Here is a 20,134-nt window from a genome sequence, read left to right on the forward strand (position 1 = left end):
GCACAAGAGGATGCAACACTGCATCATCTCATAAAACCCAGACCGCTGATGATGGCTTCTAAACCTGGTTATCTCCCCAGCCTCTCATCTACTTTAACCACTGTGTTGGGGTGATGATCTCAGTCACCAAGAAAATGAAGTATCATCATGTGGTGACGACCTATCAGCTGACTCTAGGGATGGATAAGTAAATGAGATCACGGGCTGAGGTTAATTCATACACTTTCTTATGATTTAATCCATTTCCTAACAATTGTTAAGGTAGAGGAAAACATATGGTCTCCCCATGATAGTTTTTAGTGTCCAAAAAAGTTTGTCATATAAGTAATTGTGCTCAGTCATGCAATAGCTGCATAACAAATGCCTGTATAAAGCAAAGTATCAGAGGGGTAGCTGTGTTAGTCTGGATCTGTAAAAAGCAACAAAGCGTCAGACGTATGACAAAGTGGGTATTCGCCCATGAAAGCTTATGCTCCAATACTTCTGTTAGTCTCAGGGTCGGCTCCAGGCACCAGCTTAACAAGCAGGTGCTTGGGGCGGCCAAGGGAGAGGGGCAGCACCTGCGGCAATTCGGGGCCGGCAGGTCCCTCACTCCCTCTAGGAGCGAAGGACCTGCTCCCGAACTGCCGCCGCCGATTGCGGCTTTTTTTCTTTTTTTTTTTTCCAATTGCCACCACCGATAGCGATCGTGGCTTTTTTTTTTTTTTCTTGGGGCAGCAGAAAAGCTGGAGCCGGCCCTGGTTAGTCTATAAGGTGCCACAGGACTCTTTGTCGCTTGTATGAAGCAAGACTCCCAGATCGAAGCTATGCTACCACTACAATAGATGCAAGGGACATAGCTTGCCCCTGTACTGCTTGCAGTTTGCAGTATGCGTACATTTGGTTAATTGTATTTAACTATGATTTGTAACCATGTTAATGACTTGGTTCATACAGATCGGGTTTTAGCCTGGTTACAGGAATCAGCAGTATTTCTGTCCCGCCGAAAAATTAATTTTGTGGAAATTTTCTGTCAAAAATTCATTTAGAGAGAAAATTCCGAACCAGCCCTGATAGATAGACCATCACAGGAGAAAATTGTAATTATTATTGTTCATAGTATAAACAATAAGCTCCATACTGTACTATATGGATCACAGATAGTTCCTGCTTCTTAGAGCTCACTGTTTAAAAAAAAAAAAAAAAAACAGACATGTGGAAGACAGGACATGCTGGGAAATCCAGAGAGGGAGTTAACAAAGGTGAATATTTTATTTGTGGTTAAGAGCTCACTGCTTGTGGGCATTGAGGAAAGAGTGGGACTTTAGGAAGGATTAAATGAAGAGGGAATGATGGGTTGGTAACCTGGGTAAGGGGGTCATCCCATGGATGGAAGGTGTAGGAGGGGTTATTGGGAGAAGGAACTTAATGGGGCACTAAGGATGAAATTGCTGGAAGAGTGGAGTGGGTGGAATGTTGTAGGAGACAAGATATGGGAAAGACTGATACTGGGACGTGAGGTTGGGAAGTTGTACAAGGGACTAGATTTTGACACTACTACTCTGTGTTTGTGCGGTGCCTAGCACGATGGGGCCCCATTCTTATTTGTTCTTTAGGCACTTCTGTACTAAACATCATCATCATAATAGTTGTCTTATGCCTGGTTCATGAAGGTCCTGCTGTAGTTACACAACCAGGAGGTACACAGTTAGAACAAGGTTGTGCCTCAGCTGGATAATAGAGCTTTTTTTTTTTTTTTTTTTTTTAAAGGAGCTATAACTCTAGCATGAAATTCAGCCTTAATGTAAGCCAGTAAGAAGTTATAGCCGCTTTTACACCAGTGCTCAGTTTGGGTCCTTTATCTTAAGAGTTGTGTGTCAGTTCCCTTAACATAGTTATAACAGTTTAGTTCTATGTTCACAGACAAAATCAAACTGTTTTATAATGGAGTGCCCCGACACAGCTGTATTTGTAATACAGATGGACCAAAGAACAGTCTTTGCAGCAATACTCTTGCAGGAAGAGATCTCTGCTTTTTTAGAGTGGTAAAAGGTTTTTGTACATTCTTAAATGTGATCCTCACTTTCAAGATTTTACCTTCCCTTAGAAATAGTACTCGGAGTCTATCTTTCATGGTGTCCTTGTCTATTCTTCGAGTATTATAGCTATAAATAAAGTCCTAGTAACCAGATAATTTTGCCATTGACTTCAATGGGAACAAGATAAGATGCATAAGAATGAGTATTCTCTGTATACAACGAGAGCCAGTGCTGAGTGAATCTTGTTTATCTCAAGACCTTGGAAGGTAAATGGAGACGTGCATAGCTTGTGGGCCTGATTTTCCTCTAATTTACAATGGTATAAATCAAGACTAACTCCAGTGAAGTCATGGAGTTACAGTGGCCCCGTATCTCTCTTACCCTGGTGTCTCATACAAGCTCCTACAGCGTGTGGGAGAAAGCTTGGCTGAGTCAGTGTGGCAAGTTGTGTATTATTTATACCACACCCAAAGGTGTAGAAGGCACCTAACATAACACAGAAAGCTAGGTTTATGCTTCAGAGAGCTTATAATCAGCCAGGCCTCTTTAAAATTCTTTATTTGATAAGGGAGCCATGAGAAAACCAAATAAAATGAAAGTCCAGAAACATTAGACCCACCCCAAAGCATATCCCTTCCAGATGATCTATAGAACATATTGTCTTTATCTATGCACAATAGATTTCAAACATAAAGGAAATAGAGTTCATTGTTTTCATGTTAAAATGCTTTACTCAGCCTTAAAGATTATTTTTTAGTGATATTTATTTAATGGCATTTGTCTTTGTTATGCAGTTCAGAGAGCAACAGAAATGCAGTGCAAAAGAAATCAGAAGAATGTATAAAATTCCACTGACAATTTTGTGCGGTGGGATTAGGGGAGAAGAGAAGTCAGCAAGTTGTGATCACAAAGAATCATCCATGCCATGGTGCCACCAGTCACATTTAAAATGACACCGCCAACTTGTAATCAGATGAATTACAAAAACCTAAAACTAAACAAAGTAGCATCAGGTCCTACATTTGTTCCTAAATATCCCTGTAATTTTTTTGTGGTTTTGCAATCACAGTTTCCTATATTTTTATTTTTTCCCTTGTTGCTATGTGAAAGAGCCATAAAAACATCAGGGGGAACTGATTAACACCAGAATTTTCAAGTGGCATTGATTTGGGTCTCCAAAGTGGGATGCCTTGGACCTGATTTTTCAGAGGTGCTGAGCACCCAAAACTCCAGGTGAAGTTTTGTGGCTCAGCATTTTGAAAATCAGGTCTGTGGCATCTCACACTAATCACCCAGAATCAGTGGCCACCTTTCAAAATATGTCTGAAACTAATTAACGATAGAGTGGAAAACAGTGAAACTGACTATACATGGTGTGCAGTCAAATGTACAAAATAAACAAACTGATCTTTTTGCAAATTGGCAATGTCCTGTTAAACATTTGCAGAGATTCTTTTCCATTAATGCTTAAACTCCACAAGTCTACAGAAATACCCTGTAGCAACAGATCATAGAAACGTAATTTGGTTAAAATTCTGGGATCCAAACTTTTCCAGTCTCGAGGGTTGTTTAGAATCCAAACTGGGGTCCAGACCTAAATTTTGCAGCTAGCTGAACTATACCCCGGCAACTGAATGTTTCTGAAACTGGAGGAGGGGATTCAAAATCCAGGTCAAAATGTTATGGCTTGATCCCATCTCCAATCATGAGTAATTTACCACACATTAAATCAGTGGCCTTTTAAATTTCTCATGGAACAATACTATCAACTCCTTACATCTTTACACTGATCTACATTCAAAAAGAAAAGAATTTATATTATATTAAACTGAGGTTAGGATAGTGATTAAATAATAGTGAACTGACCAGTGTGTCCAACTGCTGGAGATGGTCAGTGAAAATGTTCTGAAATTTCATTTTGGCAAAATATGCTGATTTGGGAAGCTGAAATGTTTTGTGGGGACATATCAGTTTCCATTAAACTTTTGTCAGGAAGGTTGAAAAGAGAGTGAAGAGATTCTCTATGGCTGGGTGACTACGGCACTATTGTGAGAGGACAGATTTAAGTCCCTACTCTGCCTGATTCAGAACGATTTGGGAGGAAAAACTCTACTCTGAATCAGGCTGAGCAGAGACTGGAACCTGGGTCTTGGACACACAGGTTTTTGTAAAAACCTCTGAAAGGTTTTATTTTTGTTCCAGCCTGGCATGAAAACAAATTCTGAAATCTGGCAAGTTACCGCCATTGGAAATTGTTGGTGTCTGTCTGCCAGGATTGAGCACCTTCAGCTGAGTTTGAGGATTAGTCAAGCCCAACCTCCAGGCAGATTACTGAGCTCAGCTGCATTGTGTAGAAGTGCCTGATTGGCTGAAGGGAGCCAGGCAGCCTGCTTTTAAACTCAGCAGCAGCAGTTACTGGTTGCTCAGTGCTTCAGCCTAGCAGCTGTTGATCGATCACTCTTGCTCCTTCCCTGCTCCTGGTTCCTGACTCCAGCTCTGACAGTTGGGATCTGGCCTCTACACTGTCAGTTCTAATTACTGCCCTTTACTGAATGGAATCAGAACAGCTTCAGCATGAATATTAGGCTGAATAATGTCCCTCCCGATAGAGAAAAGCAAGTACATGGGTCTAGTTAGCAGAAAAAGAAATGCTTTGTTTATAAGGCAGGACACAGACATTGTCAATCGCTGGTGCTTGCAACTTGCGCAGCACAGTGTAACCACCTCAGTCCTGCAAGTGTGTCCATGCAGGCACATGTCTCCACTCACAAAGAGCAGCTTGTGCCTGTGTAAAACAGACCCTCTGGTGCAACACCTAACTGATATTCTTCTTTAGCTCCAATAGTAGTGGGAAAGGCCTTTGCAGCGAGAGGAATTATTTTCTTATCCTGTTATCATTCTGGACATCTGAGGGATAATGGTGTGCAGCATAGATACAAGTGAGTGTTCCGAAGTGGCCAAAGATTAGTTACAAACTCACAGTGATTCAGAAAATGGGGCTTTTTGGAATAATTTGCTCCCACATCTGTATTACTTTTCTGCTGGATGCTGCAAATTCTATGCTTATTATTAATAAAGAACATAAGAACGGCTATACTGGGTCAGACCAAAGGTCCATCTAGCCCAGTATCCTGTCTTCTGACAGTGGCCAATGCCAGGTGCCCCAGAGGGAATGAACAGAACAGGCAATCATCAAGTGATCCATCCCCTGTTGCCCATTCCCAGCTTCTGGCAAACAGGGACTAGACAAACCTGCCAGTCCTGGCTAATAGTCCTTCATGGACCTATCCTCCATGAATTTATCTAGTTCTTTTATGGTCTTGGCCTTCACAACATCCTCTGGCAATGAGTTCCACCAGCTGACTGTGCGTTGTATGAAAAAATGCTTCTTTTTGTTTGTTTAAAACCTGCTGCCTATTAATTTCATTTGGCGACCCCCTAGTTCTTGTGTTTTGAGAAGGAGTAAATAACACTCTATCATATCCCCCCTTAGTTGTCTCTTTTCCAAGCTGAAAAGTCCCAATTTTATTAATCTCCCCTCATATGGCAGCCTTTCCATACTCCTAATCATTTTTGTTGCCCTTTTCTGAACCTTTTCCAATTCCAATATATCTTTTTTGAGATGGGGCGACCACATCTGAACGCAGCGTTTAAGATTTGGGTGTACCATGGGTTTATATAGAAGCAATATGATATTTTCTGTCTTCTTATCTATCCCTTTCTTAATAATTCCCAACATTCTGTTCGCTTTTTGACTGCTGCTGCACACTGAGTGGATGTTTTCAGAGAACTATCCACAATGACTCCAAGATCTTTCTTGAGTTGTCACAGCTAATTTAGACCCCATCATTTTATATGTCTAGTTGGGATTATGTTTTCCAGTGTGCATTACTTTGCATTTATCCACATTGAATTTCATCTGCCATTTTGTTGCCCAGTCACCCAGTTTTGAGAGATCCTTTTGTAGCTCTTCGCAGTCTGCCTGGGACTTAACTATCTTGAGTAGTTTTGTATCATCTGCAAATTTTGCACTTCACTGTTTACCCCTTTTTCCAGATCATTTATGAATATGTTGAATAGGACTGATCCCAGTACAGACCCCTGAGGACACCACTATTCACCTCTCTCCATTCTGAAAACTGACCATTTATTCCTACCCTTTGTTTTCTATCTTTTAACCAGTTTATAATTGTTTATATTTTCAAATTTAAATATCAATAATCAACTATATTGATACATTGACAAGATTCATTAAAAGAAGGAAAAATCAGCTATAAGTTGTCAAAGTCCTTGGAACATCTTGGACAGTTTAAGTTAATTTCTCTCCTACCACCAGCAGCTAAACATTTAACTAGGTCAGACTCAGATTAACTATTTATTTATTGCTTCCTGCATATATATATATTTTACTTCTATATAAAATCAGTTAGCTCACACCCATTATGTCAAACGTTGGTATGGAAATTCAAGGGTCAGAGTAACTCCCATGACTTCTGTGACACTTACTCATCTTCTAATCCTGCAGTGGAAAAAACAGGGTCTAGATAAAAATATTAGAAATGGGCAATACAATATTAGACTTATTGTTGTCATTGATATAATTTATTTGTGTGTGTATCGAGGTACATTGATGCACATCGGTCCTTTCTATTCTCTGCCTGTGCCACATAATAGTTTAGTCTCCTGAGGGATGTAATAATTTGGTATAATTCTGGTTGTTGGGCTTAGTGTGGAGGTGCCTGGGTGGTGCTTATTGGCCTGTGATCTACAGCAGGTGAGACTAGATGATCTGGTGGTCCTGTCTGGCCCTACAATTTATGACACTAAAACTCTAATAGTTGACCTTGAAGGGTAACAGTGTGTGGGGGGTGGAGGAGTAACATTTCTTTTGCTTTAGATTATATTAAAATTTTCAAAGCCCCACAATCCTCCAGATTGTCTTTCATACCTTCCCCCCACAGATCATGACCCACTGGTTGAGGAACACTGATCTAAACAGTTTGTAACAATATTTTGATTTTTTCCCCCCTTGCTTGTTCTAATTATGCAGGACATCATGGAAAGGTGCCAGCTGCTAAGGACATCTTCAGTATTCTCCAAATGCCACCATCGAGTTGATCCAGAGCTATTCATTGGTCTCTGTGAAGAAGATATGTGCACCTGTGCTCGGGACATGCACTGTCACTGTCCAACTTTCCTTGAGTATGCCAGGAGCTGCGCTCAGCAAGGAGTGATTGTGGATGGCTGGCCGAACGACAGCTCGTGTAGTAAGTCTATATCATTACGATTCCAAAGCTTCCCCGTGAGGCTATTATTGCTTAATCCACAGATCTATACATTGCAGTTCAGAGGGTCTGTCAGAAAAAGCTTTTACTCCTGTCCTGGTTTATCCAGCAAGATTATTTTGTTGGCTCGTTCTTTACTAGTTTGAATCTTCTCTATGGGAGTGTCTATCCATGATGCGGCTCCATTATCAGTAGAGTGCTGCCAGCCATGAGCTTTGGGATGAGGTGGCTTGATTTCTAACTCTGCCAATAAGCTTCCAGAATAAGATGTGGCTCAAGACATGATCACCCTATTTTGACCAGGGAAGTACACATTCATTAGGGTCAGGTGACAGGGTGTTCATACCCAATACCCAGCAGGTCAAAGAAACGGCTAAAAGTCTGTGAGGGAAGAGATGAGAACCTGCCCTCTTCCAGAACATCTGTATGAGCTGCCAGTCAGGAGAGATGGGCTAATAAATGAGGCAGTCTTACTTCCTTGGGGTATGAGTCTCCCTGTTGCTCTGCACTTTGTTTAGTTTTTAACACTAGTACAAAGTGTGTGTAAGATGCTGCCATTCTGTTCTGGTACTGTGTTACATCCACATTACACTCTCCGTGCACTGACAGAAATAACTACACAAGGTGTGGGGCACGGAAAATCAAGCCCTGGTTTGCCAGTGGGGAGGGCCAGAACCATTCTCCATCCTGTTGGGACGGGAGGTTTATTTTCATTTGTGGTTTTAGTCAAACCCACAGATCAACAGCATTTGTTTTTCCTTGTTTACTCTTTGGGGGAGGAGATAAGTGTCAGAGTTTAGGCCACTGCAGCTGTACTCCCCATCTCTGACCCAGCAAGTTTCCTGCTCCCCAGCATCACGTCTGTTGGGTGGAGACCTCCATCTCTCTCCGTTCTGACCCAGACTGAACAGCTCCCTGATTATACTATGAATTCACCAGCAGTCAGTCTGCCTAAGCAGGCCTGCGTGCTTGCTCTTCAGAGACTAATAACAGTGTAGCTGACCACAGTTATGATTTACCAAGCAGTTCTTTCTATGCAAGCACATTTTATTCTTACGGTAAAAGCACTGCTGTGAAAACATGAAAACCAATACAAGAACTACACATATGCTAATAAGCTTACCACAGATCACCTCAACTCGAACAAGGGCTGAGGCAGGTGATGAGGCCTTCAAAGCCCACCAAGGAGTCAATCCTTCTTGATCACAAGTTCATAACAGCCTCAGCTCAGAACTAGCACACTCATGAAAAGTTTTAGCCTACCCTTTAGGGGTCTTTGATATGGAGTTTCCAGGAGCAGGTAATTAGTGGGCAATGGGTTGTTCACAAGGCACAGCTTCAAAAGGATGAACACCCCCGCCCCATGAGTCATTTGCAGTCTATTCACACCCAGTATTTCCAAGGAAATCCACTTCGCATGTATTGTCTTAAAAGTCCTTTGAAGTTTCTAATCCTTCCCAGAAATTGCATTAGTCAGTCTCGTAGAGAAATTACAAACAATTCCCAATAACAAATACACAATTGCATTTTTAATACAACGGACCACGAGGGCATTAAACTTAACCCAGGCTTTGCCTACACTGCACTGGTGTGGACAGTGCTTTGTCAGTGGGAGATGCTCTCCTGATCACAAAGCTACCGCCTCTCATTGGGGGTGGATTTATTTTGTTGATGGAAGAACTCTCTCCTTATATGGCGGCATGGCTGTAGCGGCACAGCTGTGCTGCTATAAGGTGCACAGTGTAAACATAACCTCAGTAAATTTTATCTTAATTCCACAATGTCCAGGATATTGAAGGATATCTGTCACGACAAGCTTAGATATATTTTTCTTCTGCTGATGAGGACCTTATGCTGCTTCCTAGAGACTTGAGGCCTGTGTGGCGTATGGTCCCCTGGGAAAGAGTACTCTGTGCCCTAATCCTAATGTGAGGACATTGCTTTATTTTGTGTTAGCTTTTACTGAAGCATCTTGCCCAGCAAAGAAACTCTGCTTGCGTGGTGTAGTGTTGTCAGTGCAAATCAGTCCATGTGGTTGTCACCAGAGGGCCCTTTGATACAAGCATTCTGGGTAAATTTGTCTCTGCCATGCTATGTGTGTCCCATGAGTAATGTCATTGGGAAGTAGAATTAACTGAAAATTTGATGATAGTTCATAAAAAGAAGCTGAGGAGATATGTGGTAGATGAACCCATGCATGTTAAGGCTGGGCCAGCTCCAGGATATATTTTGGGATTTCCAGGTCCCACACCTGATTCACTTCTCCCTGGCAATACAAGACATCAGTGTGACACAGTGAATATGCTATACAAATGTGAGGGTCTTTAGGAGGTAAATAATCTATTTCTGTATCGGAAGGAGCTAGATATCCTTGGAGGGCTTTTCTCAGTAATGGATCACACAGATTCCACTCAGAATTATTGTCACGTAATTTGCTTTCTTTACGTGGATGATACGTGATGTGTGAAAAAACAATTTTTTTTTAACCTTAAACATGTCTATAGAACAAAGTGACAAGGCGGGTGAGGTAATATCTTTACTGGACAAACGTCTGTTGATGAAATATATAAGCTTTCAAGCTTTCACAGAGATCTTGTTCTTGTATAGAACAGAGCGGCAGATGCAACTGTCAAATTAAGCAACAAAATTAACATCTATTAAATATTTTGTTCCCGAAAATGAAATCATTGATCAGAGAGGATGTGACCTCATGTCTGACCCTGGTCATTTGTTCTATGATAATTAAAGAGATTAACAGTTATTAAGGGATATGTATTTCTAATTTTGTTTAATTGTTTCAGGGCCAAGATGTCCAGTTGGCATGGAGTATAAGGAGTGTGTATCTCCTTGTGTCAAAACCTGCCAGAGTCTGAATATCAATGAAGTTTGTCAAGGACAATGTGCTGATGGCTGCAGCTGCCCTGGTAATTTATTTACTGATTTATTTACACAGAGAAACATTTGGCAATGATGTTACCTATTTTACGAGAAGAAGAAAACCAGTGTCTGTCTTCAAATGTTCCTGAAATCAGCGCTTCTCTTTGTTTGTGTGTGCCCTAGAATAGGTCAGTTTCTATACTGCCTGTATGCTTGCTCTATGAAAGGACTTCTATTTAAGTTCAATTAAAAAAATAAAGGTCTTTGTGAACATCAGCACCAGTTAGTGCAGCAGGAATTCCTTCCAGGCCAGGGGTTGCACCATGTGATACCTACAAATCTACAAATTTCTTCTGAATTACTTCAGGTTAGAGGATCCAACTCTCAGAAGAAGAAGATGAGAAGATTCTGTTGAGAGGGATTATTAAAGCAAAAAGGGGAGATATTTTACATTTCGTTCAGGAGGATCCTTAGTGGGTTAAATCTATGGGGCAAATTTTTCGTACTGCCTTCTTCATACAAATGATCTCATTGAATTCAATGGGGCTACTTGCATGGCTAAGCTGAGCAGAGTTTGGTCTATGTGTTTTTTCTCGCTTCCTCTAATATGTCCATCACTGACATATGAAGAAAGCTTGATCTGTGGCTGCAAAAACCGTGTTCTCCCTTCTCTTGCTTCTCTAAGTGGGAATAACCTTGTAGTTCATGTTTATAGTGTTGACTTCACTGATGTGTACAAAGATGTATGTTTAACTCTCTCTAAAAGCAGCAGAGTCCTGTGGCACCTTATAGACTAACAGATGTATAGGAGCATGAGCTTTCGTGGGTGAATACCCACTTCTTCGAATGCATGAAGAAGTGGGTATTCACCCACGAAAGCTCATGCTCCAATACGTTTGTTAGTCTATAAGGTGCCACAGGACTCTTTGCTGCTTTTGCAGATCCAGACTAACACGGCTACCCCATTGATACTTAACTCTCTCTAGTAATTTACAAGATACCTCATGTAACTGAGTGAGCTTAACATGCGGAAAGCATGTTTCACAGCAGGGGAGTGGCAACAGTGCTAGAATTGGGTGTGTGTGCCATCAACATTCCATTCTAAATTGGTCTTTACGACCATTTATACCTCACTATTGTTCCTATTATATTGCAGTTTCTTTTATATTCTGTCAGTGTAGGGCATGCCCAGGGAAGGTACCAATGGGAGGTGGCAGAGTGGGGGAACTTGAACGTCTCTATGGGCCAGTTAATTAACAGGCAAAGTCCCATTATGGCCCATGTTATACAGGAGGTCAGACTAGATGATCACAGTGCCCCTTCTGGTTTTAGAATTTATGAATCTATGAAGTCCTGCTGCTTAACCTCATCCCTTTCCTTCCTCCCCTTGGACAAGCCTGTGAAGCCCCAGTGTAGTTCATTTTGTAAGGATTTAGCCTTTCAGATCTGCACATCTTCCTTGGTGACCAATAGCAAGTGCATATGCCTTTTGCTGGTACTCAGGGTGAACACTGCTCAGCACCCTTTGCCTGCAGCAGCAATGCTCCTGAACTTTTCATCTTGTCTGCAAAGTGGCTTGTACTATTCTAAAGACAACTGTGTAAGAAACTCAAATGATGATGTGCTGCAGCAGGTTATCAAAGCATTCTGGGGCCTGGTCTATACTACAGCGTTAGATTGACTCCAGGTGGCTTACGTCGACCTAACTCTGCCAGCGGCTACACTAAAATGTTGTTCCCACCGATGTAACTCACCTGTTATGCTGACTTAACTCCGCCTTTGCGAGAGGCATAGAACTTAGGTTGACATAGTTAGGTCGATGCAGTGTCAGTGTAGACACTGTGTTGCCTATGTCCACTGTTGCTGGCTTTCAGAAGCCTTCCCACAAAGCCCCACACTGACAGTTAAATCGGTGCAAGCGCTCCTGGTGAGGCCACGCGCTGCCGACACAAGGAGCACAGTGTGGACATGCAAAAGCGATTTAATTACTGCAGTGGCTCTGTCAATGTAACGTAGGTTGACATAATTCTGTAGTGTAGACACGGGTTTGGATGAGAGGTGTTCAGGCTGCGAGTAGAGAAACAGGAGTTGGATGATTGAAAGAACAGGGCACTGAATATGCTTGATCACATCTGGTTATAAACACTAAGCAGGACGCCCTGGATAATGCTTGGATGGGTTTCTCCAAAGCAGAGTTGGGCTTAGGCTATTCCTGTAGAACAACAGGCACTGCTGACTCTATCCCCTGCCCTGCTCTGCATCAGAAAATAGCCTATACCTGCACAGTGGGGTTAACAAGACAGCTAACTGAAACTGGAACACTGCAGCCAAACTGCTTCGGGGCTGACTGATTTCACCTCATTCCCATCCCCTCACAATCTGGACAGGGTAAGGAATAGCCAAGAGAGTGGAATTAATTAGCTGGGAAGTACTGCTGCTCCCCTGCTTCACAGCTGGTTGTTTCAATTACTGTAGAACCTCAGAGTTACGAACACCTCGGGAACGGAGGTTGTTTGTAACTCTGAATAAAACGTTCTGGTTATTCTTTCAAACGTTTACAACTGAACGTTGACTGAATACAGCTTTGAAACTTTACTATGCAGGAGAAAAATTCTGCTTTTGATCATCTTAATTAAATGAAACAAGCATAGAAACAGTTTCCTTAACTCGTCAATTTTTAAAAAAACTTTCCCCTTATTTTTTAGTAGTTTATGTTTAACACAGTACTGTACCGTAGGGTATTTTTTTTAAGTCTCTGCTGCCTGATTGTGCACGTCCGATTCCAAAGGAAGTGTGTGGTTAACTGCTCGGATTGTAACTCTGGTGTTCGTAACTCTGAGGTTCTACTGTAGCTGCTCTGGTCACCTCAGGTCAGGAGAAGTGTGAGGGGAGAGAGCAGAGGAATGGAGCTGTAAGAGGAGGATGGGAAGGGCACTGCAGAGGATGTTGTGGAGGGAGGGAATGGCAAAGGAAGCAAGGAGGTAACTACATGAGTGTCCGGGAGAGAAAAGGAAGAAATACTTGAAAATATGTGTTCTATTGTTTCAGTGCAATTTTAGTGATGGAGAATTTTACCTGAGTTTCATAACATGCCACATCCAAGAAGGATCTGACCAAGTGAGCAGGGAATCTGCTTACGATGGAACTTGAGGAGATTTTACCCGTGTTTTTCCTCCCTGCTCCAGTCCAGCCTCTGCTCCAAGAGAAAAAGGAGCCAGTTCAACTTGGGCACCACATAGTAGTTTTAATGTTTAATGTTTAGTTGTTTTTGCCAGGAAACTACAGACTTTCCATTTTCTCCTAGGAGAGCCCTGCTGCTTTTAAATACATAGATCCCAGTTTAATTTCTCACTGGGATGGACTTCTCGGAAGTAAATATAGGGAAGGGGTGTCTTCTAATTGTGAGCATGGGTCTCTGAAAGCCAGGAACCCTTTGCTCTATTCCTGGCTATTCCATTGGCTCATTGTGTGACCTGGGACAAATCATTTAACCTCTCTGTGCTTCAGTTTATCCATCTGTAATATGGGAATGATAGTCCTTAAAGGAGTTACTGGAGACATAACCCGCTCATTCCTGATTTTCTGCACTAGTGAAGGGGGAATGATTTGACTCAGCAGCTTGACTTTTGTTCCTCTCACAGGCCTGTCTGTGGCACGCAGCTTCCTTCTACTACTTGCTGGCCGAGACAGCTGCAGCTTCCATCTTGGCCAGCCAGTAAAGCTGCAGCTGCTCAAAGCTTGCTGGCTGGACAGCCACCATGCAGGCTGTCTGTTTTCCTGATGGTTTGTTGTTTGCTCCTCCAGCTCCTATCCCACTCATCTCTCCTCAGCTGTCACTACATGCTCTTACCTATCTATTGACTCCTTCCCCTGCCCACACACACACTGAAACCCTTTGATACATATACTTCTGGTAAGGACTTGTGACACGGGTCCTGGGATCTATCCCCCACTGGTGACCATACATATGGGCCCAGGGCCTGTTATATTTTGATTACAATTCCAGACTAGCCCTGATCATGAACATTCAGGTCCAGGTTTGGGCCTGTATTTCAGTCCTCTTCCACATCTCTCACACACTAACCTTAGAGATGGCTGGATGTAGGTTTCCGGCTTGAGCCCACCCCCAGTGATTGTGCAGAGTGGCTTAAATGGGATGTCTACGGGGCTTCCAGAAATGCACAATTCAGCACGTTCACAGGCAGATGTGGCATCTGAATGAAACTCCTCAGTTCACATGAGGGTCTTTGGACAGTCCCAGCCCTTTTCAATTAGCTCTGTGAGTAACCGGGGATAAGAATGCAAATGAAATCTTGTCAAGAGTGTATCTAATGTGTGTTTTTTTTTTTTTTTTTTGCCATTGCCTGAACTATCCAGTGGGGAAGCTACTTGATGGTGATAGCTGTGTTGACAGCTCTGAGTGCTCCTGCATCCATTCTGGCATGCGCTATCCTCCTGGCTCCTCCATCTCCCAGGACTGCAACTCATGGTAAATACAATGATGCGGTGCAATTGCTCTGATCCAGGCTGCTCTAGATAAGTACTGCTCTTCAGTTTTGTGTGCCCCCCCCCTTTCTTTTAATTGGCAAATGCCCCAGTTTAAGATTTGGAAGAGCCAACCTCTTCCCAGAAGCAAGCTGTTCACAAAGACTCAATCAACTCCATTTTCACGGCGACATTTGATCTAGTAGAATTGTGTAGGGGTCATAGTCTTTCATGCAGTGGAAAAATATTTGTTTCCTGAATAACATAAACTTGCAGACTCCCAGTCCCAGCTAGTTTTGGACAGTGGAGTTTTGTTTTGACTTACTACATTTATTTAACTTCCCTTAAACCTAGTTCAAAATTTCCTTTGAGAAGGGCCAAATTCATGCCCCCTCCCTCTTGCAAAGCCATCATGTTGCCCCTCTCCAGCTTTGTAGCCTTAGATTCAATGTGCAACCTTCTTCTTTCACATCTACCCTGAATGCCATCCTGAAGGGGCGGGGGGTTGTTACCCAAGCAGAGGGAAGGGAGTGAGCAATGTAGCCTGAACTCTGTGTGTGTAAGGAGTTAGGGGAGCATTGGGCAGATGTTTCCAGTCAAACAAAAGAGGGAACCTGATCTACGGCCCATCCAGAGGCACAGTGCAATAAAGCAGGAGGCTCTGTGTATCACCACAGTCAGCAAGAAGCAGCTCAGCCCCCCCATGCCCATGTATCAATGACGCATGAGCCGTGACCACCACATTAGCACCTCAACCTCTCCCAGGTGGGATGGAGTCCCACAACCCTAGGGCCTTCTGCAGCTCTGGGTTTGACAGCATCGTCCAAATCACCCTGCCCTTGGAAGACTAGTCCAGTTTAATAGACTTCATCCTTAGAAAATGCTTCCTGCTATTCAGCCTAAATATTCCTTTGCTGAATGTTGTACCATTAGCCTCGCTTGTATCACCCTAAGTAATTCAGCTCACTTCCGAGGGTGTACAAGGAACGGGCTAACTGATCAAATGAGAGCCAGCCGATCGCAATTCATTTTCTTATAAAAAGTTGTGGGGCTTGCAGGTGTTGTTCCATATAGGCTCAAGCGTGATAGCAACAGCCACTGGTGTGCATTGACTATGCCTTATATTACTACTGCCTCCAGGAGTTGATACTGAATCCATTCTCCCATCCACAGACCTGGAAAGAAATATTATTTCTCTCTCTTCCTCTCACACACAAGAAGGGTTATTCATCGTTAAGACTGTACATGCCAGGGTTTCAGAGGAAACCCTCTGAGGATTTTTTTTAAACCATTCGGATTTAGAAGAACACACGTTACAGCTAAAATAAACAGAGGGCTTGTGGGGAAAAAAAGGAGAAAGAGTTCTGTACTTTTATAATCATGCTGATTCACAGATTCCAGGCCAGAAGGGACCACTGTGATCATTTCGCCTGACCTTCTGTATAATACAAGCCGTAGAACTTCCCCAAAATGATTCCTTTTAGAAAAACACTATTACAGTTTAATACTATAGTGTTTCCCATGGGGCTAGCTGGAAGGAGCGTGTGTATGGAAGATGCATATGTTAAGCTGTATTGGGGCATGTGGGAGCATGACTGGTTTGATTTTTCTGAAAGGGGAGCTCAGCTTTCAACTGTTTTGGGACATGCCGCAGTGGATGTGAAATCATGCACCCTAACTTTTCAACAATATATTTCCTAGCATTTGTCGACATGGCATCTGGATCTGCAGCAATGAGGAGTGCCCAGGTAAGCTGACCCTTGTGCTTATAGCTCCCCAAAACTATGTAAGCCTTGCCTAGGTCAGTCCCACGCATGGATGAGCGCACAGACAGGGGAGTTGTCTGTCCTTTTTCGAGCTCTGGCTGCAAGTCAGCACCAAGATCATATTTCAAGAGTCCAGGAGTCCACAAGATAAATCAGGCTGTGCAGACGGGCTTGTGTGTGGCAATGTAAATACCTGTTGAGGGAAAAAAGCACAAGTTCTCTTTCCATTGCTTTTCTTGCCATGTTGTAAAAGAGCTGTAGGTTCAGAGTAGAAGCTTTCAGGTAAAGGAAAACTGCTCTGCTAACTTGAGTATCTACAATTTTCTAAGGGTTTATCTACATATGGACAAGAAAATTAATCTGAATTAACTAACAGTATGAATTTAAAGTGGATTAGTTAAATCAAGCCCCCTGTGTGGGCACTCTTATTCAGAATTAAATTGACTTTAATTCAATTTAGCTTGATTCACTTTGAAAGTCAATCAAGCTAAACTGAATTAAGGCCACTTTATTTCTGAATAATGGTATGTCTACACTGCAATTAGACTCTGCATGGGGCTTGGGCTAAGGGGCTCTTTAATTGTAATGTAGACATTCAGGCTCAGGCTGCAGCCCGAGCTCTAGGACCCTCCCCCCTCGCAGAGTTCTACAGCCCGGGCTCCAGCCTGAGTCCAAATGTCTACACCACAATTATACAGCCCCTTTGCCCGAGCCCCACAAGTCCAAGTCCGGTGGCATGGGCCAGCCGTGGATGTCTAATTGCAGTGTAGATACCCTAAGAGTGTCCACACAAGGGTTTAATGGGGGGGGAGGGATAGCTCAGTGGTTTGAGCATTGGCCTGCTAAACCCAGGGTTGTGAGATCAATCCTTGAGGGAGCCACTTAGGGATCTGGGGCAAAATCAGTACTTGGTCCTGCTAGTGAAGGCAGGGGGCTGGACTTGATGACCTTTCAAGGTCTCTTCCAGTTCTAGGAGATAAGATATCTCCTTTATTTTATTTTATTATTTATAATTTTAATGCAGTTTAACTAATCCACTTTGAGAGACAATTTGGATTAATTTTTCTGAATGTCCCCATGTAGACAAGCCCTAACTAATGGCCTGATTTAGCAAATATTCTGATGGGACTACTTACAATAGTAAGCCCTACATGTCATAGAAGCAAACTGGACCATGCATGGTACTCTGTTCAGTAGTGTTTGGAGGCTTGGGTCATAAGTGATGTGTTCTGTTCAAGGAGCTAGAGCCATGGCCGGGGAGAGGCAAGTAGGCCACCTGTGTTCCATTCATGGTGACACAGGGGGGTAGCAGGCCACCAGTCTTTTTTCCCCTCCTTCCTAAACTCACCTAGAACAACCTGTTTGCAATGGATAGCTGACACTTACATCCTGGGTACTCGTCCATCCTGGAGGGTGCGCAGGACGGAGGAGATGATGGAGTGTCACGCCTCCTGTCATAAGACAGCTCCAGCAAAGTCCCCGTTCCCTCCTTCACTCCATAAGCCCATTTCCCTGAATCTGAAATGTACATTTGCTGCTCTGGGCCCTTCTTCGGTTCCAGCACTGCAGTCAGCCGAGAAAGAGGAAGCCTGCACTGGCCTGATGCAGCCCCTAGCACGAGTGTGTGTAGGGGGATAGCCACAGGCAGCTGTGACCTACCTAGTGCTGAGATGTGAGAGAGGAGGAGAACTAAGAGAAGAGGGACTCAGGGGACGTGGGAGATCAGAAAATGGAGAAAACCTGTAGCTCTCTGAGGCAAAGACAGAGGTGAGAGCAAGAGAGGATCAAAGTGGGAGAATTACACCTACCTACAAGTGGACATTGAAAAGCCTCTCATTGGACTCTCAGCTGCCTTGCCCCACCCTTCCCGAAAATATCCCCTGCTTCAAATGGAAATAGCAGTTGCTCCAAAATTTCAGAGAAAAGCACAATTTGAGAGGTGTGGAATCACTGAAAATGGAAGGGAGACATATTTTATGAGAAATTCCGTGCAGGCCTGCCACACACAGGTCCAATCCAGCCCTATGCTTGTCTAGTTCATTGGTGAGTTCTCCAAGTGCAGCACAACTGTGCAAAGTAACTGCTCAAAAAAAGGAAAAAGGCCCATGAGGTTCCATGTTTATTGTGTCTCATGACTCTAGATCAAATGCAATCAATTCACAAGTGAAAAACACTAGTGCTTTTAAGTGCAAATTCAGCTTGGGGTGTAAACCCCAAACCATGATCTTTATGGCTCATTCTTTGTCATCAGTAAGAAATATTACGTGGGCCAAAATCTGTTCGTGATTGCAGCCCCTTTGTCTTCATTGGGATTACTGAGGTGAATCGATACGTGTGGAGCAAAGGCCTGCAGTTAGAATACAGTTTAAAATTCTGCTGCTGCACAGGAGGGAATAGAATCCAGCTCCCTCTCTTTGAGCTGAATTGGCTCTGCCAGGTGAACAGGAACAGGAATAAAAAATAGCTTGCTTTGGTCCCTTCAGCAAGCTGATCTAACTCATTAGTCAACTAATTAAGGCTGAGGGGTAGATAAGTTGTAGTAATGTCTATGTGGTCCCTTATTTATGTATGTTCAGACTGTACATATTGTGAAGGTAGCCCTCTGGATCACCCTTGATATTGGCTTGTCATTTTAGGCCCAGAGCCTGCAATTTGTTCTGTGCAGGCAGATCCCTGCATGGCCCATACAGAGAAATTCTGGCCTTACTACATCATGTTCGCTGGGGCCCCACCCCCTCCTATTTCACTTTATTTGTGCAGATGTTAGACGTTTTGGGGGCCTCCTGGTGTTTGGGGGCCTGGTACGAATATCCCCCTTCTTCTCTCTCCCCTGTCAGCCCTACTCCCATTGACTTCACTGGGGCTCCATGCAGGTGTTGGGGCTTGACTGCATGAAATAACTTGATTAGATTGTAAGCTCTTTGGTGCAGAGAACATGTCTTTCCTATTTGTTTGGGCAGTGCCTAAAATTATGAGGTCTCAGGTCCAGTTGCGGCCGCTGGGCCCTACCACCACAGAAATAATAAGAACAACCTTCTGCATACACACTGGGAGCAGATATGTTAAAAAGTCCTATATTTCAGTAGTTCCTTTTCACAGTAGGAGGGACTGCATGCTGGAATTCAGTTTTATTCTGTAAGAGCTGTGGTTTTAGGTTAAACTGTGAATTATTTCTGGTTTAATGATAATTAAATAAACTAAATGTAAGAGGAAATACCACCAGAAGTTCTGCCTCTGTAAGAAACACTTAACTATATATCTCAGTCTGATTGTCTTTCAGCTAGGGTTACCATACATCCGGTTTTTCCGGACATGTTCGGCTTTTCGGCAATCAAATCCCAGTCTGGGGGGAATTGCCAAAAAGCTGAACATGTCCGGGAAAATGCCAGCCGGGCACTTCCCCTCCCGCGGCTGCTCTGCTCCTCCCCTGACTCTTGGGCTCTGTTTAAGAGCCGAGCTGCCCAAGCGCTATGGGCTTCAGGCAGTCCCCTTGCCTCCGGACCCCAGCTGCCGGCCGGGCACTTCCCCTCCCAGGCTCCGGCTGCACAGGGTCCGGAGGCATGGGGGCTGCCCGAAGCCGGTAGCGCTCAGGCAGCCCGGCTCTTAAACAGAGCCGAAGAGTCAGGGGAGGAGCAGAGCCTCCGGCCGTGGCGGCTCTGCTCCTCCCCTGACTCTTCGGCTCTGTTTAAGAGCCGAGCGCTAC

The 20,134-nt window shown here is 43.5% G+C and overlaps 1 protein-coding gene across 1 annotated transcript in view; it reads left to right on the plus strand.

Annotated features, from left to right (window-relative positions):
* The window catches only part of VWF (von Willebrand factor), a 246,104-nt gene that overhangs the window by 34,058 nt on the left and 191,912 nt on the right, over positions 1–20,134 (plus strand). The window contains exons 7-10 of the mRNA XM_034784806.1: positions 7,069–7,285; positions 10,105–10,227; positions 14,558–14,669; positions 16,367–16,413. Of these exons, the coding sequence (XP_034640697.1) occupies positions 7,069–7,285; positions 10,105–10,227; positions 14,558–14,669; positions 16,367–16,413 (499 nt within the window). The remainder of the gene's footprint in view (positions 1–7,068; positions 7,286–10,104; positions 10,228–14,557; positions 14,670–16,366; positions 16,414–20,134) is intronic.

Source organism: Trachemys scripta, chromosome 1 (assembly GCF_013100865.1).
Source record: "Trachemys scripta elegans isolate TJP31775 chromosome 1, CAS_Tse_1.0, whole genome shotgun sequence".
Taxonomy (NCBI): Eukaryota; Metazoa; Chordata; order Testudines; family Emydidae; genus Trachemys; species Trachemys scripta.